We start from the raw sequence: 23,762 nt of genomic DNA, 5'->3' as shown, positions 1-23,762 counted from the left end.
GGCTGGGAGGACACGACACACTGGTTGTAGACTTTCTTTTTAAGACATAATGGCATATTGCTCTGCATCACCTCATTCAAGTTTCCAAAAGTGGTTGTAGCTCATTTTGACAACTTGACCCAAGTACACATATTAATCTACTTCTTCTAGTGCTGTTTGGTGAATGTTAATTGGCTTCTTGAGGACAAATCTGTTGAACTTACTTTTGGTCTTGCTCATGTTGATCTGCAGCCCCACTTGGTTACTTCCATTGTTGAGGGCTTGCAGCATAGACTCCAGATCATCAGGGTTTTCTGCAAAGATTATAACATCATCTGCAAATCTCAGGTGGCTTATCCTATCTTTTCCCAGTCAAGCTTTTGTATGATGGCTTCCAAAGCTGCGTTGAAAAGTTTTAGTGACATGGTATCTCCCTGTCGAACCACCCGGTGAATGTTGATTCTGTTGCTCTCAGAGTGTAGCCGGATGGTAGCTGTTATTTTGCTGTATATGTCCTTGATTATATTGACATATGTGTTCTTGATTCCCTGGTTAACCAGTGCCTGTAGTACAGTTGAAATTTCAATTCTGTCGAAAGTCTTCTCATAGTCTACGAAAACCAAACACAATGGTTGCTGATATTGATTTGCTTTCTCTATGATCTGGTTAACTACATGTTGGTGATCTGTGGTAGAGAATCCGCTACTATATAAATCTGGTTTGTTTTCTGGGCTGGTTGCAGTCTAAGGTAGCAGTGAGCCTATTGGTGGTGATTGGATAGTTTCCTGGATCTTTGATGTTACCTTTCTTATGAAGAAGGATGATAATAGCATTACTCCACTTGTCTAGTAGTTTGCCTTCTCGGATACAATGTGTGAAGAGATCAGCTAGCTTACTAATTACAACTTCACCTCCATCATTTAACACATCAGTCAGTATCTCACCCTCTCTTTTTCATATCCTTAAGGGCAGATCTTACTTCATCTGAGTGGATGGGTGGTATATTGGGATCACTGGTTGAGACTAAATGTGGGACTTCTACTGGGATCTTGCTGCTGTAGATGTCCTGGTAAAAATGTTCAACCATCCCGGTCTGTTATTATTTCCCCATCCTCATATTGCAGGACAACCATCTGTGATCTCCCAAGTGTCAATGATTGTTTTGTCTTTTTGTAGCGTCTGCCTGTTTCCACGGTTTGCATATCTGTTTGACATTGTGTTCTGCCTTCATTCGTTTCCTGATGGTTAACATACTTCCGAGTACTCTATTTTCTTAATGTTGGTTTGCTATTTCATTTTCCGCCTCTTCTTGAGAAACTTTCACTTCCTTTCCAGCCACTTCCCTGGCACAGCTATTGATTGTTTCTGCTATGGCTTTGAATTTTTCAGTAAGATCACACTCCTTCATTGTATCTTCCAGTGAATCAAACTTGTTCTGTAGAGCGAACTGGAACTCAAGTGAATGTTGATGTAGCTTGTCGAGGTTCAAATTGGCTGTCTTCTTGCCCATTAGCTTGGCTGTTTCCAGTTTCATGTAAATCTTAGCTCTTACTAATCTGTGGTCACTGCCTGTATTGAATTTGTTGAGAACAGATACATCTGTTATAATATGTTGCTTGTCTGAGAGTCAATTTCAGTCTTGGTTGCGCCATTTGGACTTCGCCATGTCCACTTCCTAGAGGGGTTCTTCTTAAAGAATGTGTTCATGATTCTAAATCTAAATATATAGGAACTATTTAAAACAGTACGCGATGGTGATATGGTAAACATGGTAAATACTTCTCAAGTTTTGATAATAAATAAGACAAGTACATTGTTTTCCTGTTCTCCAATTGTCGGATCCTTAAATGGAAGTTGGTCAGTCATATAGTAAACGAATTAAATTTTTTACATAACTCCTTGCAAAACACAGGGCCCTGTTAGTTTTTCAGCAACGGGTGATAGATGGCCAGCCTCGGAAGTTGTACAAATCCAAGGCAAGTTTGTTGTACATTTGCACTAATAAATTTCTGTGAGACACTTCCCCTATTTCGTACACTGATTGTCTTCTTGTTGCCTATCTGTGGAAAAGTTTTTGAACTAAAGTGGGTAAAATACAACAATTATGGCTCTGTGCTCGATTTAAAATGCACTGAGAATAGGGAATAGGAATGGGGAATAGGAATATAAATGAGAATAGGGGCTCGCGCGTAATACTAGTATTTTACTGATCACATAACCCGATAGCTAATAATTGACGAGTTCTTGTCAATATTGCGTTATTTCTATTTCTACATGTTCCGGAAAGAGTTTGAATTTAGCAAACATGTTTACTACTTCATATTGAAATGTCAATATATATGAGTGCAGTTTAGGGAAAGAAAGAAAGAAAGGCTTAATACATTACGCGCATTGATTTAATGAATATTCGATATGTCGACTAAATTCAATTTAATCGTTGGGAACACAAAGACAAAATACGGAAAATATTTAGTCTAAAACTATCCATTAAACAATCTTTTGATCCGCTTTATCCCTAAATGCAATCAACAAAAATTGAAATTTCAATCTTGATCTTATTTTTCTGCTTGTGCTTGTACCAACTTGCATTTTGAAATGAAGTATGATTCTTAATGCGAATGTTGAGAAAAAAATCCGAAATAACCTACCCAACCCATCCCCACCCCAATATATCAACACATATACCCGCAAACACGCCTCCAAACGCCACGCACAAGCAGCCACACAGAAAAACCCCACGCAGAAGGCTCGCACCCCACACACATTCTTTCTTGCGCACACATACCCACACCATACACATTGTTCATTATGATAATCCACTTGATAATGGTGTGCAATTTTACCCGAACTGAACTACGCTACTAATTTTTGAAAAAACACCCAATAGCACTTACATTTTGCCCAGGTCACAGTGTTCACTTTTCTGCTTGTTTTTACCTTTCACTCGCACAAATAGGGACCTGTACAATTCAACACTAACGGAGATAGGAAAGCACTCATACAAATCAAACAAATACAAGGCAAGTGACTTCAATATAATCTTAAATGAAGGTATTGTTTTAACTGTCGTACGTTATAATCATCTCATACAACGATGCCATTGACTAAGAGGCAAAAGGTTTAGCTGCTTCGTCAAAACAATGTTTTTTTAGAATTAGCATGATTAATACAACCCAGTCCCCCTATTAAAATGATCATATTTATCATTCTACAACTGGTCTTCAAATGATCATATCAACCTTTTTATTGCGGTGATAGCGCCAGGTGTTGTTATTCCGTATGTAAAACTTTTTGAAACTATATTTGAGGCCATGGGATATAAAAAAAAAAATGTAATTTTTTTTGTAACCTTTATGGGGAAGGTTGGGGAGGTGTCGGTATATTTAGGTAACTTAAGATTACGCCTTGCTTTTTTTGCCCTACGGGGCCATTATACAATAAAACTCCAATAGTTGCATTATGAGAGTTACCGGCCTCAGCCCTGCCAGGTTTGCGGCCTTGATGTTTTTATTGATACTGGGTAAAAAACCTTGCGTAACTCAAGTTATCGACAACCTTACTTATCAAATGTATCTTCAAAACATTTTACATTATGCAGAGTTCGTTTCCAAAAGGCACTAAACCCAATAGCTGCCTTTTGTCACATTTTTCTGGTATATTTTAACATTTTTAAGTTTAAATGACATTTAACGGTTGGAATGGATATGTTTGTAACTCTAGCTTGTAACTATTTTCGACATCATATTTGTCACCTAAAATTCTCCAATGCAAAGTTTTAAAATGGTTGCTATTGGATTTAGCCCGGGATTTAGCTCCTTTCAGAACCAAAAATTCATTTTCTTTTATATTTAATATTTTCTTTTTCGCACCGGGGAGGTTTCAGAGATTTGCAATTTATTTTTAAAGATAACCAAAACATTGTTATAACTATTCTGGAGTTCCAATGTTATTGGCAAGGTTACTGCTACTCTTAGGAATATCTTCAATGAATTTTACACAAAGCAGCCTTTGGAGTTAGCGCCTTTTGGAACCAAATTCTTCTTATATACGGAATAAACTTAATAACAACAGAGCATTGCACTAAAATGATTGATATGACCATTTTAAGACCAGTTGTAGAATGATTCATATAAATATTTTAGTGAGGTGATTAGGTTAGATTAATCAAATCCTTATATTTTTAAATTAAATTGAGAGCAACCAATTAATAAAGGATCTCTCGTCTGAAAACCTCTAGAAAGAATAATGAAAGGCTAACCCGGAAAGGGCTTTTTTGTAACGATACAAACATGCATTACATAGGTTTGTTTTTATGTTATTAAAATATCTCAGTACTTTTCATCGAGCTTTATCGAATATGTCGTTAAAAACAAATCAATTTCGTACAAAACATATTATATTTGATCCATAAACAATGATTGCCTCATTGCAACTTTGTATTTAACAATCAAAGATGTTACCGATTCTTCCCTACAATTGCATGATTGTTGCTATAGAAACCATGCCTCCGTGCTCTGTTGGTGTTTACGCGTTAAATGAGTCGTGATGTATCCACACGCATGCCACGTTTGCCAGTCATTTTACTCTGTTCTTTTTCTTTTAATGAATTTGTTGTAGGTCAAATATGCTTGTATAGTAAGATAATCGTTTTGTCTGGTTGATTTTGCAATAATCATAGTGTAGAAATATAATGAAAAATAATTATTTAACCCTCCTCTACTGGAAGTTATTGCAGCCCTAAAGATGTTATTTTTAATACGGGGAAAACGCTAGGATTGATTTCCAAATGGCTAATTGAAGTTGTGGGACCATCCCGCGCATTCATTTCCAAATTAAAGTAATTGACCTACCGCCTTGTCCGGGAGTAAGGACGATCATAAAACTTAAACGGTGTTCCTGAAGCCCACTAATATTTATTTTGTTCTCACACAAATATTCTATATAGTGATATTGAGTTGTTAACTAGATATTGAGATTATTCATTTAGCAACAAATGCAACGAAACACAAATTTGTCTTATATTTTCCTCAATGTAAATAGCGATTTCGCCAGGGCGCAATTGCGTTATAACGTCATAACGACAGGCCGTGGGAGAATGATGGTACTTATTTTGAATGTTGGTATCATTGGATAAAGGAGACTCATAGCTATACATTGGTATATCAAATATAATAGTATGAGACGTCTAGTAAACGTCTATACTAAACTAATACTATTTTATTGATATTTACGTAAATTATTTGCAAATTATATTTATGACAGAGGGCAAAGAAATCCGAGTTGGCATCTACAACCCAGCTTCTATATCTGGTACTCCATTATTGTGGCTTAATGACACGCCCATACGATGGCAAGGTAGGAAATATGAATCAAGTTTAACCTGCATGTAATTTTGCATAATAGTGATTTTTGCTATATTCAACAAAATCATTATTAACTTGCAGGTAGTACGTTGCCATTACAATTGTTTGTAAACATCTCAAAAAAAGTATCATTTGATACGATAGCCCAGAAAACAATAAAACACCGGTCAATTTAATGTAGTGAGGTCCAGATTTGAAAATTGCACTTACATACAATACAAAAACACTCCGATATCAGTTACACAGATTTCCTTCCGTTATTCTGAATACAAATCAATACAACTTACTGCAACTTTCAAATCTTGGGTCACATTGATTTAAATGTGCGCTGTGACGTCAATATTTTTGAGATGTTTATGATTGCCTCATGGACGTATCGTCAGTGAAGATGCTACGATCCATCCGGATAAAGATTTTTCCCATATATATTGTTGAATATTAGGCTGAAGGTCATTTTATTTGGATATTGTAGGCAATTGACTCTAGTGGGGGTTAACCTGTTTTTTATTATTCACATGTCATTCTATGTGACCTTCAGATTCACATTTTCGGATCTCCTAAACAAGGACTTGTAAAAACGGTATGTTCACGAGTGTTTAAGACAACTCAACAACTCTGATCACTACCAACAACTTGACCATGATCCTACCCCTGAATTTGAAAAGCGTGTGTGTAAAAGTCTTAACAAAGCCTTGGAGGTGGACCTTATAGATCATGATCACAAGGTTGCGCTCACACCCAAACGTCCCAAACCAGGTAGATTTTATACTCTACCTAAGATCCACAAACATTTTGACACTATACCAGTTGGTCGTCCAATAGTTAGTGCCAATGGCAGCGTCACAGAGAAGGTTTCTCTTTTCATTGACCACCATCTCAAACCACATGTCTCTACTTTGCCATCGTATGTTCAGGATGACATGGATTTCCTTCGCAAGATAAAGGCCGTTAACGCACATGGGCCCCTTGCGCCTAACACCATACTTTGCACTATGGATGTTTCAGCCCTATACACTAATATCCCGGCAAACGAGGGTATAGCTGCATGTCGTTCTTTTCTTGAACTCACTTACTCTCCTGACCAACTTGATGCTTTCTGTGACCTCATGGAAATTGTTCTTACTTGCAATAATTTCACATTTGACAGCACTAACTACAAGCAAATATTTGGGACCAGTACGGGAACGAAAATGGCGCCCTCTATGGCCTGTCTTTTCATGGGCCGTCTTGAAGAACGTCTGCTCTCTTCAATCTCCAAGAAACCCCTCATGTGGATGAGATATATCGATGATATTTTCTTTCTGTGGACACATGGACCTGATGAACTTCAGCACTTTGTCAACTTCTGCAATTCATTCCATCCAACTATCAAGTTTACCTCTGAATCTTCAATCAAGGAAATACCCTTCCTAGATGTACTGGTATCCATCAGAGATGATACTCTCCACACGGATCTGTACTCTAAACCCACTGACTCACATCAGTTTCTTCACTGGACTTCCTGTCATCACAAGCATACCAAGTCAAGTCTTCCGTACAGCTTGGCTTTCCGGTTGAACCGCATCTGCTCCTCACCTGAGACGCTTCAGAAGAGAAAAGTTGAACTTGAATGCTTTCTAAAGGCCAGAGGCTATCCTGGTTCTGTTATCAACAGACAAATCAACAAAGCTCTAGAGATTCCTAGATCTGATGCTCTCGTGCCTAAGACGCCTGACTCTGATAATCCAGAACGCATTCCACTGGTCATCACTTACCATCCTTCGCTTCCCAAACTTTCTCAGATACTTCACAAACACTTGCGTATCTTGCATTCTTCAGATAGATGTAAGAAGGCTATTCCTAACCTACCCATGGTAGCTTATCGGAGAAGTGCTATCATCAAGGACATGATTGTACGTTCATCCCTACCTCCAGCCCAACCTCCTCCCAGAGGCTCGATTGCATGTGGCTCATGTACTTTATGTAATCATGAGATCCACTCTAAACCTAAATGGGGTGGTGGCTCACCAGCCGCACACACCAAGAAAGGGTCGTCTTTCACTAGTTCTTCCACAGGTGAAAGTCATGTCATCCACAAACACCTCAGTTGTCAGAGTGAGAATGTGATCTACCTTATCACAATGTGCTAATTGTCAAGTGCAGTATGTAGGAGAGACTGGTCGTAGCCTGGAAACCAGACTGACTGAGCATTGTGCCGATGCTCGTCTTAACAGAAATACACCAGTAGCTAAACATTTCAACCTCCCAGGACATTCTGCAAATCACATTACTGTCATGTGTATTGACAAACCCCCAAAGACTGACACTTTCATGCGAAATAAACTTGAGAAAGACTGGATCTCTAAACTTCAGACTACCCAACCACTTGGCTTAAATGTTAAAGATTAACATGCCAGTGTATCTTTAGGCCTATGGATCTTGTTAGCATTTATTACTGGACCTACATGTAGGCCTCTATGTTTGATGTGTCAATTCACATTTGGCTTTCTCCTTATTGTAGGCCTCGTTGCTTGCTAATATTTTTCCAGCTTTTAGCAGTCCCTGTATCACTACCTATTTTGGCATATTTCATGTCAATTTGCAACGGTATTTCACTGTGCTTTGGTTTTAGTGATTTTTGGCTTTATCACTTTCATCCGCAGGCCTATATCTGTACATGCACTGAAATTAAATTTTATCATGCATGGACCACATGCTTTCTTACTTTCTCTGTTTTTCTACCTCCTCTTCTTTTCAGTATATATGCATATTACACTTTAATATTTGAGACCTTCATTAACTTGTGTTTTATCCAGCAATTTTTGGCTTATTTTTCACTATACATGTATTGTGTAGTAAATAGATGCATTTTGTAGGATTGTAGATTAAATAATTAAACATTTTGCTAGGCAAATCCAATAAAAAGAAACTCACTTCTTTAGCTTTCGCCATCTGGTCTGATGGCTTGATCACAAAGTGTCTTGGTCCACTGCTTTTCCCACGAAACGGCTTGTTGACATTTCCCGGAAGTGATGTTGTTTTTGTTTTGAGCAGTGGATCGTATACGTGATCGAGAGAGACGATACCTTCGTCGCGGTTGATTGCTTTGGGCCCCTTTTTGCGGATTTGAATGGCTTCCCTTATTCTTCTGGTGAATGCGTTTGAGTCCCTGTCAAGTACTTTTGCCCTTCCCATTCAATGACGTGGTTTTCCTGAGCGATGTGGTCAGTAATGGCTGATTTGTGTTGTTCAGAAGTTGATTCTTTTCGGTTTGCTCTTGTGAATTTTCTTTCGGCTATTGTTTCAGAGTCTTTCTTGTGTTCTTTGAGTCTTGTCCCAAACTGTCTTCCTGTCTCCCCTACGTAGGACTTGTCACACCCTTTACACGGGATATTGTAGACAACGTCACTTGTCTGCTCTATGTCCTTCTTGTCCTTAGGGTGGACTAAAAGGCTTTTTAGCGTGTTGCGTGTTTAGCATAGAGCAGACAAGTGACGTTGTCTACAATATCCCGTGTAAAGGGTGTGACAAGTCCTACGTAGAGGAGACAGGAAGACAGTTTGGGACAAGACTCAAAGAACACAAGAAAGACTCTGAAACAATAGCCGAAAGAAAATTCACAAGAGCAAACCGAAAAGAATCAACTTCTGAACAACACAAATCAGCCATTACTGACCACATCGCTCAGGAAAACCACGTCATTGAATGGGAAGGGGCAAAAGTACTTGACAGGGACTCAAACGCATTCACCAGAAGAATAAGGGAAGCCATTCAAATCCGCAAAAAGGGGCCCAAAGCAATCAACCGCGACGAAGGTATCGTCTCTCTCGATCACGTATACGATCCACTGCTCAAAACAAAACAACATCACTTCCGGGAAATGTCAACAGGCCGTTTCGCGGGAAAAGCAGTGGACCAAGACACTTGTGATCAAGCCATCAGACCAGATGGCGAAAGCTAAAGAAGTGAGTTTCTTTTTATTGGATTTGCCTAGCAAAATGTTTAATTATGTATTGTGTAGGTCTATAAACATTATTTGTTCTTTATTTAATATGCATTACATTTCTCATAATATTGCAGTTTGATTGACATAAGTCCACTTATCCTATCTATTCATTCTCTACAACCTCTCTTGATTGCGACCCCACTTGACATTTACTTCCTGTCAATTAGGACAATACCCTATTGTCCTGTGGTGGTGTTTATTTACATATTGTTTCCCAGTCTTACTTTGTAGGGAATTTGCTCTCAATGAGAGAAGACCCAACTTATTTTGCTCTGAGTTTGCTGTCTTTTTTGCTACTTATTTCAATTTGAACTTGCCTTCACTTTTTGACTTGAATTTGTTTTTAAACTACAGCATGTAGTTTTTGTTGTTTGCTTTATATTTTGTTGTCTGTCCCTGAAGAAGAGCAGTTTATCTGCTCGAAACGTCGGTTGTTTTTTGTCTGTTTAGTGTTTGACTGCTATGTACACAGTGATTTTCATCACTTCCAGTGTACTGTTTTCCGGACACTTTTGTGTGCTCTGGAATTGGCAATTTTTGGCCATCGAACTTTGCCTGTTTTGTGCCTACTCTTGATGTTTGGTCAAGCGTGTCTGTAATTTATATGCACAGTGATTTTCATCACTTCTTCTAGTGCAGTTTTGTATTACCATTGATCCTTGTTGTTTTTGCAGGTTCAGCACTTCTGTGGGCCTTGGAACTGGTAAATTTTGGCTATCGAACTTTGCCTACTTCTTCTGCCTACATTTGCTGTTTTTGTCCCCTGCATACTGTCTAGTCTGCATTTTACTTGTTTCCCCACATCAAGTTGGTGTACCTTGCTTTTTTCTTTCCGTATGAAACTCCATGTTGGGTGTGTAGGAAATAACCCATGGTGGAATATAATGTATCTATTTTACCTTTGTATAGTTTAGTAACACTTATTTTATATAATATATATCCGATTTGTCATTCTCATTAAACAGGTGGAAAGCCTCCCGTTGATTCAATTATAATCCGCGAAGAATATAACAGTATTTCGTTTGTGTTATTTGTAACGTTAACAACACTAGCTACTATCGGAATAACACTTGCTGTGATATTTCTGGTGTTCAACATCAAGTACAGAGATAGAAGGTGTGTATCATTGCAGGTCATGTTAACCCAGCAAACACAAAAACGTTTTCAAAACATTTTAAATAAGTTATATTTTGGCTTTTGGTTTAGGTAAAAACGTTTTAATAACATTAAAATGTCGGGTTATATAAAGGTCATGATAACATTTTAAAACGTTTTGTATGAAAACACACTACAACAATATTTTTTAAATGTTTTCATAAAATGTCATTGTAAACTATTTTTGCAAAAATTTTTGCCAAATATTGTGTCAATACTTAAATAACATTATGTTAAAATATTTGAAACCAGCAAACACAGAAATGTTCTTAAAATGTTTTTTTCAAAACCTTTTACTAACATTTAAATGTCGGGTTATTTAAAAGTCATGAAAACGTTTTTAAAACGTTATTGAAAATAGTTTGGGCAAACATTTTTTGCAAAATATTTTTTCAACCCCAAAATAATATTCTGCTCAGAATGTTTTGTATCAAGTTTTCAAGAATGTTTTTTGGAATGTTATTGAAACGTTTTCATACCCTTTATATAACCCGACATTTAAACGTTTTGTGTAAAACCTTTTTGTTTGCTGAGCAGTAGATTATCAAATAATGTTTTTAAAGGTTATGAAAACGTTTTATAACCTTAATACACCCTTTATATAACCCGAAATTTAAACGTTTTCTGACAACCTTTTATAACCTTTTTTTCGAATGATGTCGAAAACGTTTTGTGTTTGCTGGGAAAACCTTCGGACAACCTTTTTGAAAATACATTTACATTATTAAAAAAATACATCGTCTCTTTGACTGAATAGATCATGTTTTCCATAATTGTTAACGACGCAGTCCCAAAACAATTCCAAATGGCTAGTAATACCATTGACCTTGGCTGTACAGCATCATACACGTTGTAACAAAAGAAATTATACAATTTAGAAAATAGTACTTTGCAAATATATCATTAATTGATTGTATTGAGTTTTACTTTGTCGTCAGGGTGATTTTAAGATTTGTTTCAGTAAAATCGGTGGCATACAAGCGAAGATGTGGCCAATTGTGTAAAGTAGTCCTAAAACAGCTTAAAACAGCTACTGTTGCAAAAGTAATTGAATTAATTTGAATCATGAATCATCTGGTCGGTGCTTTTAACATGGGTAATTTTAATAAATTTTACAAATTTGAAATAAATATCATATTATTTATTTACTAATGTCAATTATTGGAAAAACATGAACAACTTTTACCTTTGTTCTAAAATCATTTTTACGCGATACAAGCTTGATAAGCGCGAAAATGTCAAAAGTGGGCCAACTCGTTTTCGGGACGATTTAGTTAATTGAGCATAGCGTTTGAGCCCGAACTAGTAAAGAAACCAAGTAAAGTTTTTCTGTTGGCCAAAATATTGCTAAGTCAATTGCGTGAAAAATATTTGCCATGATATCTTTTTTCTAAAAAGCGAAATTGCAATTTTTATCAAACAAAAACTATTTAAAGCCATATTATAACATTTGCTGAGGAGAACGCCCTCAAAAATATTTTTAATTCTGATGTTTACACGATTGTAATGTACTTTAGTAAACAAAGATACTCTGTAAAAATCAAGGCTTACGGTGCTGTAGTTTTGTCAAAATCCGAGATTTTGAATAAAACGCAGGAACCGTTGTTTTATTATTACGATGGAAATATAAGTCGAACACGTAACACATAAACACAGTACTAGTACGTACACGGCGTGCGGGCGGGACACATACACACAGATGGTCGTACCGTATTACAACCGCTGGAGTAACATGCATTGGCGCTAGTAGCAAATTCCAATTTTCTTTGCTTTACCTCGCTTAAAATTAAAAGGGGACATATCTGACAGGAAAAGCTAACATTTATGGAAAATAAATACTACTCTATTTTTGCAGAAATGTTATAATATGGCTTTAATGTTCTCCAACGGGTCTTTAGAACCCATGTTGGTTCCTAAGGAACATTTTAGGGGTATTGAACATAATAAAGAGCCATTGTTACCTGACGGTGCTCCCTACGGGAGGTTCTATGTTGCACCCTTTTGTATCCTCCCATATTCTCTACAGACTAAACAGCCTAACGTATTGTTAATTACATGGGATGTTATACTCTAGAGTATAGAATAGCTAGTATTCTCATTTGATATATATCACTTTAGCCTAGCAATATAATTCAAACGTTCCCATTGGTACAAAAACGCAATAACTAATTATCCCGTACTCCTTGATAATGACAATCGCCCCAGAGTACTTTTGAGGGATTGCAAGAAACATTATGAGGGATTTAAATACAATTTATTGAAGATTTCCATCAAAACCATGCATGCAGCGCCTGATATTATCGAATTGGCTAACTAGCACTCGCACATTAATTCTACTAGACAGCAGAATATTATGATGGTCTCCTTTTTTCTTATACAACATTTGAACTAAGGGAATCAGAAACTTTAAAAAAAATATATATTCGATCTGCACGCAAACATGACTACTGGGAATGGAATATACATATTTCCGAGAAACCTATCGTAACTTTCAATCACTTTCCTGATGCAATTCAACTATAAATTTACAAATCCAATATGTATCTTAAAATATCACAATGGTAATCATGGTAATGTTTGGGTGATTTGATTTGATTTTTTTCTGACAGTAAATTTACGGGGCCATTCCAAAATTCGTCTGGTTCAATTTTTATCCTAGTGGGGCAATTAGGATCGTCTCTACTTAATATAAATCACTTGTGGCTGCAGATGTTTAAATGGAATGGGATTGTGTTGAGTAATTGTTCAACATTCTGGTGACATATGAGTTGGGCAAACAAATAGCCCCTATAATGTGATAAGTTTCTTTAGATTGTATTAATTTCTGAGGTACACACTGTATCGTATCACCTATGGATTATCCGGTAGCAGGTTTTAAACTCAGAAATGATGTTTTTTTACTGACCTTGGTAATGTTGTTATTTCAGGTATATCAAGATGTCTAGTCCAAAGCTGAATAATTTGATACTAGTCGGAGGCATACTGACTTATCTTTACATAATCTTAAACGGATTAGACACGGGACGTATTGACAATTATACATACATATGGATGTGTAAGGTACAGATATGTTGCTCATTTGACCATTATTTCAATCCTGGTTATGCACCAAATTGCATTATCTGCCAATTTGATTTAACATAACAGCAGTATCTTAATAGTCACAAGTGAAATGAAGGACCTGTCGTTATTCAGTAAATAATAATAACATGAAATGGACATAACCACCCTTTTCCCGTCACTTGATATTTTTTCTATCACTTCATTAAAAAGACAGAATGTGTATAGAGGTAGTAACCACAGTATTGATGAGTGTGTTGTCAGATTTTTTCATATTAGGTTTTCTATTTTGAGGCAAAACAATCTGTTTCAAAAGTTTGATTTATATTGCTCTACGGTTTTGCTATTAGAAGCAAAAATGTGTACAACAATGGCCCATAGAATATACTTCAGGTCGTTACCATGTTTTACCTCGTTTTTGCTCATATCCAAAAAGTATATCTTCTGATATTAAATTCTCAGTTTTACATACTATACCATTTACTGAGTTGATTGATATCTGGTCTTTAATTAGTCATGAACAAAGATATTTGAAAATTCATTGTGACATGACTAAATCTCAAACACGTATGTGGCTATGCTATTAACTATCTGTTTAATGTTTCTTTAATAATAGGTTAATGCGTGGGTCTTAGCGGTCGGATTTACAATGGCTTTTGGGGCAATGTTTAGCAAAACATGGAGGGTTCATAAAATATTCACAACTAAACGTATCAAAAAAACGGTAAGAATTTAATTTAAGTTCTCACTATAAATTCAAGACTTTCACGACTACAGAACTGTTCTAAATACCTAATAATATTTACGCCTCTCAGTGGTGACATTTTAAGGTATCCATTTTGGAATTTATCTTTAGAATTTGTTGTTTCTGCACATTGTTTGTCAAGAAATGGTAGAGACATAAAAACCTATTCATTATCCGCTGAGTGCACCAAATCCGCGTAACTTACTAGTTTAGTAGCTTACTTCTTTAGTAACTACTCCGCAACTGCCGAGTATCTTACTAAACTAGTATTTTTGGGACTTGCGCTGAAGCGTATCTGGCGAGTAACTACTTCTTTAGTATCTTAGTTAATGGAGCAGAAAATCTAAACCAGCATTTAAACGTTTTTAACCACGCGGTCTTACATCGTCAATTGTTATTCAATAACAGTGTTACGTTATGTCACGAAATACCCCGGTACAAACAAAATACCATATCATTGTATTTTGCGTGTCTTGTGATTTTGTAGTAGGCCTATAGGTTTATTTATTCTGTCACAGAGGGGCATAACACACTGGGGTGGAGGGGGGGGGGGCTCAGCGGTGTAGTTTTTGTAAAATTCCTTTCGGGTTCTAGTTTACATGTACAGCCGCGTATAGGGGTCAGTTGTAGGAGGGGCAAAGATTAAAAAAAATCTAGTGGACATCATTTTGGTCCTGTGTTCTTATGATAATTGCTCACGAAACGCGAAAATCATTTTCAGTTGTACACAATTTTACCCCATAATTAAGGTGATATTTTTTGTTTACTATGCCACTAAATTATTTTTGCCCAAATAAGGGTAAAATTTGTGTTTACCGGGCAATTTTCAACTTTACACTGGGGGGTCAGAGGTTGGGATTTTAAGGTTTTGGTTTTAGGGTGTTGACATTTTCTTTTGTGAGGTTGTTTTTAGGGGGTTTAGGTTTTTATTTGGGGGGGGTGAGTTAGCAAACCAACTCATTAAAAGTGGTACCCCCGCAAAGTCTAACTTAGTACTCATTTCAAATGACCATACGTCATAATAAGCCGCAAATATGGTTCTCATTTGTGGACCTTTTTGTATACAATTTTAGTATAAAGTTTTTCAATTGTTAAAAACATCACAAATTTCACCTAAATGAAACGCAAGTCTTGGATTTTTTTTTAATGATAGACCTATTTAGTAACAATGTCGCAAAATTGTTTTCAATTTGCCAAAATATCTGACAATCGTGGGCATAGTACTTACTCTGCCCACGATTGTCAGATATTTTATTAGTAGGCCTATTCTATTCAAGCATCAACCGGATGGGTTGGGATAGTAATTCCTCAAAAATTAATTTGGCACAAAACTTGCAGTTATTCCTAATGCTTGAACCGTGGGGAGATCCTGAAATAAGATAATATATATAGTAAAGTATGTAGGCCTATATTAAAGATAGAAGATATCTTGAGTTTTGAAAGCATGTTTTTGTAGACATGAAAATATTTGTATAGATTCGAATTTCCCCTTCCAATGGTCTTGTTCCCCCTTCAAAGAATAGATGACATCACCAGCATTTCGGATGATAATATTTTTTCTTAGTGGCAACCTGGATTTTTGTCATTCTAAACATTTGTACTTGTATATAGGCCTACAATTTAGCACTAATGAGGTTTCCATAGTTCCAGGGTTAAGACCAACCTTAACTTAAAACGTTCCATCACTTGGCCTACACGAAAGGTTTGTGGCGCCGCATACGAGACGTTCCACGCGTAAAATACGCTCTATTACGAAATATCTTATTATTCACTTTCAAAATCTCATCAATATCAATAATTTTCTCCTCTATCTATGAAGCGATTTGCTTACTCGACAACTTACTCCTCGAAGGATGAAGAGTACGTTGCCGAGTAAATAACAATAGCTGCGGCTTAACTTTACTAGTCTAGTAACTTACGCACATTTGGAAGTCACTAAATTCTGAGATACTTGCCAACTTACTCCGCAAAAGATGAAGAGTAAGTTGCCGAGTATTATAACAATAGAACTTACTAGTCTAGTAACTTACGCCGATTTGGAAGTCACAAAATGCGAGATACTCGCCAAATTACTAAACTAGTAGCTTACTCCGAAGTTACCCGGATTTGGTGCACTCAGCGGTACATGTATTATATATTTTGATTTTCTTTGCCAAATTACTGCTAATCTTTAATAGAGCTTGTTGAACTAATAAACTGTAAATGAGAATTGAGAAGTATTATATCTCAATTTATATCACGTTCAATGCATTGATGATATTATTTTGTTTCCAGATTATTAAAGATTCTCAGCTATTTATAATGGTTGGTATTCTTATACTGGTGGATCTGCTTATATTTACCTTATGGGAAGCATTAGATCCAATGGGAATAGTCATCAGTCAAGGCCGGGAACAGGTGAGAGAACTTATACTTCAACACAAAAAAACAAAAAATTACTTCTTGCGTTTTGTACTCACATCAAACCCAACACCAGTATTTTGCTCTTTTTAAAACATGTTAACCAAATTATTCAATCTTTAAAGAAATTCCTAATTTCATTAACTTTATTAACCTTTAGCTCTATTGTGACTTATTCTGTGACAATTCTATAGTGTAGTCATTTGTATTACTACTAGTATCTGAAATGCAAAGTACGCACTTTACTTGAATTTTAACATTGTTAATACAAATAGTATGTTGAAACAGGTTCAAGTTGTTCTCGAGATTGAAAATACGTATAAATAATTTACTTTCTAATTTTCTAACAGCATTGTTCAGAGATCTAGCTGTCTCATCACTTTTTCCTATCCCATGTCATAACTCATCTCTGTTAATAACTTACCCTTTTTAGGTTAGTACCGATAATTCTGACGTGGTATTAATCCCCGTTTTTGTAACCTGTTCATCGAAATGGGATACATATTGGATGGGAAGCTTACTCTGCAAAAATGGTTTATTACTTATATTTGGGGCGTTCTTAGCATGGGAAACAAGAAAAGTTACTGTTCCTGCGCTTAATGATTCTAAGTATATAGGTAAGTAGAACATACTTTCATTACGAGTCGTGTTGGATATGATTGAAATTACCTTAATTAGAAGTTCTTTTTACGAAGTATTTTTTAACATTATTCAAAAAACAGGTAAAAACTATTTGGTATGATGCACTGCTTGTTGCCATTTTATTAATTTATTTCCTGTGCCTTTTATCCATTATTTTGCCACTGAAAACTTGTTGCATAACACAACTTTCTCTATTTAAGCTCATAAATTTGGGTCTACAAACATACAATAAATATTAAAAAAATATTATTCATAGTTGAAATCATACAACGCCGATCAACAGAGTTGGGACATTAAAATAGAACATTTTCTTCCCCATGAACCATTAATGTTGAATCCTGCAAAGTAAAATCCGTGACACCAGACAAACTAGCATTACAAGAAATCATAGCTGTGAAAAGTGCAGCAATTTACAGGTAAACCAATACTTACTTTGTATATATTTTATCAATATTTTGCTCTACCTTTGTGCAACGCTCACATTAACATTAAAATCTGCTAGCGTGACTAGTCTAAAGGTTGTCCATATTTCTGCTTATTTTACCACAGGTGTGAGCGTTTACAATATAGTTATCCTGTCATTTGTCGGCGTACCTGTCTCACTTATCTTAGATGACGTCAACGCTAATTATCTCATCATATCATTGTTTATATTCTTCGCTGCAACAGTAACTCTCTGCCTAGTTTTCATTCCCAAGGTAACAAAACAGATGTTATTTTTTGTTTTGTTTGTTTGTTTGTTTTTGTTGTTGTTGTTTTTTTTGGGGGGGGAGGGCTTATATGTTGTTGTTTGTGTAGAGAAGATATTTGTGGGGTGTGTTAATGTAGGTTTGACATTGCCATTATTTTACAAATAGATTAGATTACATTTATTATTATCTTTTCACTCATTACATGATACAAGAATAATACATCATAAAGATATAAAGAATAATACATATGAACTATGGAAATGCATAATACAACGATGAGTGAAGGAATTACAGTTGAGGCCCAGAGGCCTGTAGCTCTGTAACCCCTTGATACAGGTATATGGCATTTACTTGACATGGCAGTAGGTTGGTAGACCACAAAAGATGCCGAGTCCAACCAACCAACTGTCATGTCCATCAATGACATATCCTATGTTGTACATTTAAAGAAAAACAAAGAATAAAACAAAAAACAAAATGCACATGTCAAATACTAATTATTGAAAGTAAATTAATGAAATTTGTGACTAAAATATTGATAAAGTACACATGCTGACCATTATGCTGACCATTTTTCATTCTTCTTATATCTATAGGTTAAATCTAGAAATGAAGTCCATCCAAAGAATACGATGTTAATGACCCAAGACGGAGAAACAACAGAGCAGTCTGATACAGATAAACAAATTAAGAATTTAACACAGAAAGTCCAGTCTCTTGAAGCTGCGCTGGGCAAGGTAATTAGAATGTCATAGGGTGGTCTGACTTTATTGAATGATAGCTTATCATCATTCCAACTTTTCTGTAAAATAGTTCCATTGGTTTGATAGCCCATATCGAATAAACGGTAACGGTATTCCAATTGTATTGGCATATGACATGTTGATTCTTAGTTCTAAGTGTCAGAGGGACAGGTCTTTAGTTCGATTCCACAGCCATTCATACCAACCACCTTTTCTATTTTATCATCATGAGAATTTCCCCGTGGAGGCTTCTTATTTAAATTTAAAATGACATAGTATTCAATAGGGTCCGTGCATCGTTGTGGACCAAAGAAGAAAACATGCATAGTGCTATATCGACAACTATACTTCCCCGTTTTATAATATAAAACGTATAAATGTATGTATAAATTATACATAATTATATTAATAAATAAATATAATTATAGTGATGCCAAATTAATACGCGTTCTAGAGTTCCAGAGGTAGATACTAATACAGTATCAGCATGATTAGCATCAGGCTGAGAATTATTCAAATCCTCATTGTGACATGCGTATCATAATTATTCTATCCTACATGTTATTTTTTAAATAATATTGTGTGATTCCAATGTGCACTTTTAACGAAATGAAATCATCCGGTAATTTTGATTAGGACACACTATACGCCTGTCGTATGATGTGTTCGCCAAATATTTCTTTTCTGATATCAGAGGTAAAATTAGCATGATATTTCAAACACATACTTACAAATAGTTATATTAAGCAGCTTATTGAAGTGGTTGTAATGTTTAATATTGTCAGAAACGAGACAAAATGTGACAATATCTAACAATAATAATGTAATAATACAGACTCGACATTTAATATAATATGGTATATTTTTCGCAAAGTTCCAAGACTGGTCTGGGCGGAGTCTGCATAGACCGCACGGGCTAAATATTAATTGGGGTGTGTCGGGATATGGTGTAAAATAATTGTTTGATTGAAAATGTGGTTTCGATATGTTTACATTATGGTGCTCATAATGTAGCGAGTTTGCCTAAAATGGCTGATTTTGAGCTTTGTGGGGGACACAATTTCGGACTTTATGCAACGTGGTTCTGTTATTATCAAATTTATAGGGTTTTGGGGTGATATTTCCTAAACTCCATCAGCAACTTGCATTCATCACAGCTGAAATACACTTACAATGTACCAAGTTTTTGAACAGGGGAGGAGCTTAAAAATAGGGCTCTTAAAAGCTGTACGTACTCAGAAAGTTTGAATGGCCCACTGGGGTCAAATGTTATAAACTTTTCTGTTTAAAACAACTGTGCGGATTCCTGGTTGTCCAATGAACTCACACTGTTTCTTTGTGTACAGTAAGTTTATAACATTTGGCCCCAGGGGACCATTCAAATTTTCTGAGTGCATACCACTTTATAGAGCCATATTTTGTAAAGCTCCTCCCACTTTCAAAACTGGTAGATCACAGGTGCATTACAGATCTGACGAACACTTATTGGTATTTAGGTTCAATAAAATTACCTCAAACCTCAATAAATTTGATAATATCAGATTAATGTTGCTCAAAATCATACATTTTACCCCCACAAAATTCAAATTCAGTCTCCTTAAATCCGCCATTTTAGGCTAATTTGCTACATTATGAGCGCCATAATATAAACTAATGGAAAGTACAGTTTCTGTCAAACAATTATTTTGCACCATAACCCGACACACCCCAATTAATATTTAGCCCGTGCCGTTTATGCACACCTCTGCCAGACCAGTATGGAATTTTGCGAAAAAGTATTCCATATTAAATGTCAAGTCTGTACTTATCATTAAATGTTATTTTCGTATATTTTGTATTACAGAAAGATTTAACAATCAAAACCTTGGAGACTAAGAAAGGACCTTTAAATAACACATTGATTGCTGAAGCTACCATATCAACCACATCTTCGACTTATTCTTGATCAAACAATAATGACTTGATTAAGAGTATTTAAACCTAAGTTGTTTTTTAAACTGATGGGATCATGATTTTTTAAACAGTTTGATACAATATAATGATGGATATTCAGTTTAGTTTAATTTTGCTTTCTAGTTTGATACAATTTTGCGAAAGAAGCACACAAACCTTTGTGAAATTGAAGTCTATCTAAGAACAAGAAATACCTTCGCTGCTAGTAGGAAATTTAAAAACAATCTGGTAAGGCTAAAAAAATTGTTATGTCTCAAAGCCCACCCGCGCGTTCGTTTTTCTTAGCGCGTCCATGTTAGCTAAAACGGCAAATTCATTTTTTATTTTCCTTTTTCTTTTTCTTTTTCTTTTATTTTTTGCCGTAAAATCATGAAATTCTGTGATAAATTTGGAAGATAAGTTATTTGATTCGATACTCGCATTGTTTTGGTATAAAACAATAATACAAATGTGTAAATCAACCACAATTTTGTGCTGTGTACTTTTGAGCACTAAAAATGACATCTTAATTCAAATTTTAGTTATGAAAAGAATATTTAAAAAAAAAAGTTTAAAAAAAATCTCATTCCGCATTCGTTTCTGAAACTGCCATGGGCTTTTAGACATAACACATTTTTTAGCCTAATACACGACTGGTAACTAGTGGTACAACAAGATCCCTGGCATACAACCACTGACTGTTCATATTAAGCCATTGTATGATGAGGGTGTGTCTGGAATTCAATTTGCCAATGTTAGTGAAAAAACAACAACTTGGAAATGTAATTAAATGAATGAAAAATCACGCAAATGTCCAATGAGGATTTCCGATTTTGAACCATTTTTTCTGCTGGAATTTTTCGCCTTTTAATAATTTTCTGGATTTCCACCAATCACGACTTGACAAAAAGGTCCGGAAATCTGAACTCCTCTTTGGCAGTGTGCGTCTATTCCTGGAGTAGCCCAATACATGTGGCTCTAATGCTTTGTAACTCACTATTTGATCAAGCTTTTCGTACTTAATTGCATTTTCTACAATAGGTCTATTACGTAAACTTAATTCCGGGCTGATTACTTCAACCTGTTAATCACATTTAGAACTTAAAAGTTATCATAGTAATTCATTTCGTTATTGGCCTGCCAAACACATTCTATCATTGGATTCTATCAAATATGCTTCTTGACAATAGGAGTTACAAAATATTATTGGGCAAGCCAAATTTGTTTTCTTAGGTACTGCCAACATTTACGTTTGGGAAAAAGAGTGTTGGGTTACGTCGGGTGCTTGGATGCTTGGATTTTTTTTTTACTTAAGGACTGGGGTATGAACGTTTGGACAGTATTTTTGTGGGACATGAGAGCACATCAGACATATTGAATTGCATTCTGAATACGAAGATTGTCCTTCTGATATCAAATAATTTTGATTTTTTTTTTGCGATAATGTAATCCCCTGAAAACAAATTCTGTGCGACGCTCAGGTCAGTGAAATTCGCGATATAATACACATGTTATGGCAAATAATTAAAAATTTATATTTTTGATATTTAAAAAATAAAAAAAATTTAAATTTAATTAGCCCATTTAGCTGTATCTATATTAATGCAATGCACATGATATTGTACCTTGTGGGAAGGACTCACGAATTGATTTTCAGGTATTTTTATGGGCATTTTAGTTGGTTTTTGTAATAATCAAGTGTATAGTTTCGCCATAAAAGTAAAGATTTACAATAATTCCGAATTCCTAAAATCCGCAACCTTTTAATTAACCTCTTCTTCATAGTAAATTAAGTGTCCAGATGAATCAAGTTTTCAAATGTTTGAGTTTCATAATAGCGTGTTCTCAGAGTAGTCAAGCAATTCTTTCAGGCACTCTTCTTTCTACAATGCTAGACAAAATAGGTTGGAATAAAAATTAGAATGGGCACTTTGTAATAGCAATATTTTCGTTATCTTTTTTTAGAGTGTGATGAAATGGCGCTTTCTTAAGTGTCAAGTCTAAACATTATCCTCACCCCCAATACCTCCCCTGCCCCACCAATCAATGTTGGGTACTATTGAGCGCACATGAACAAAATGTCAGGATTCAACATTGATTGGAGGGAACGGGGGCTTATTTGCAATAGCGTACTAATTTTATTCCAACACCTTTGTCCATGGTTGTAGTTTGTTCCTTTGGTTTAACGTACGAACCAAACAAATCATGTAAAAAGCAACTCTCGTAACGTATTCCAATAAATTCTGCTACCGTAACATTGATGATAAGTCCTACACCGCAAATTATATTAGACGTAAAATGTAATTATCTTTCCTATATTGAACATTTAAACAATAAATACCTGATGGTTATATATTTATTGGAAAATAGAAAATATTAATGGCAAATTGTGTAAAACGTTATTGCCTTTGAATACGAAAGAATTATGTTATTCATTTTTATGTTCGTGAATACAATTTCCATTTAACCTGGCAAAGCGATGTCTTTCCACTGTTAGCATGGGTTTTTTGCTGATATCATCATCTCAATTCAACATTCTCTTTCTTACACGATGAATTCTTTTTTTTTTAAGTGAATAGTTTCTCAAGAGAATTACAAACATTTCCTAAAGGCCTCTTGGCCTTAACTGTAATTCCTTTACACATCATTGATAATGCATTTTTTTAATATATCTTTATTCTGTATTATACCTTATTTATGTATTATTCGTTGTACACTCTTAGAAAAAAAGGTTCCATTTAGAACCATAAAAGGTGCTAAAGCTTGTCCCGTGGGGAGCACCATGTAAGGTTCTACTTAAGAACCCTTTTGTGGAGGTTCTATAAAGAACCATGAAACAGGGTTCTATCTAGAACCCATTCAGGTTCTATTAAGCACCTTAATGGTTCTTTCAAGAACCATTAATGGTTCTTGCAGTTTGTCCCACTGGGAGCACCCTACAGGTTCTGGATGGAACCTTTTTTAATGGGTTCTAGAAAGAACCTTATTTATTTATTTATTTATTTATTTATTTATTTATTATTTATTATTAAGGGAGGGCAACAAAGAACCACTAACCGCGAAATA

At 35.5% G+C, this 23,762-nt stretch overlaps 1 protein-coding gene across 1 annotated transcript in view; it reads left to right on the top strand.

Annotated features, from left to right (window-relative positions):
- LOC140151484 (gamma-aminobutyric acid type B receptor subunit 2-like) overlaps positions 1–22,123 on the top strand; it is a 108,221-nt gene extending 86,098 nt beyond the window's left edge. Inside the window, exons 9-18 of the mRNA XM_072173835.1 lie at positions 2,936–2,999; positions 5,242–5,334; positions 10,293–10,443; positions 13,410–13,542; positions 14,159–14,266; positions 16,562–16,684; positions 17,121–17,304; positions 17,879–18,027; positions 18,618–18,758; positions 20,608–22,123. Coding sequence (XP_072029936.1) covers positions 2,936–2,999; positions 5,242–5,334; positions 10,293–10,443; positions 13,410–13,542; positions 14,159–14,266; positions 16,562–16,684; positions 17,121–17,304; positions 17,879–18,027; positions 18,618–18,758; positions 20,608–20,709 — 1,248 coding nt within the window. The 3' untranslated portion in view covers positions 20,710–22,123. The remainder of the gene's footprint in view (positions 1–2,935; positions 3,000–5,241; positions 5,335–10,292; positions 10,444–13,409; positions 13,543–14,158; positions 14,267–16,561; positions 16,685–17,120; positions 17,305–17,878; positions 18,028–18,617; positions 18,759–20,607) is intronic.
- Positions 22,124–23,762: the final 1,639 nt, after the last annotated feature.

Source organism: Amphiura filiformis, chromosome 4, assembly GCF_039555335.1.
Source record: "Amphiura filiformis chromosome 4, Afil_fr2py, whole genome shotgun sequence".
Classification (NCBI taxonomy): Eukaryota; Metazoa; Echinodermata; class Ophiuroidea; order Amphilepidida; family Amphiuridae; genus Amphiura; species Amphiura filiformis.
The sequence above is the reverse complement of the archived record's forward strand: the minus strand, read 5'-3'. Positions and strand labels throughout refer to the sequence as shown.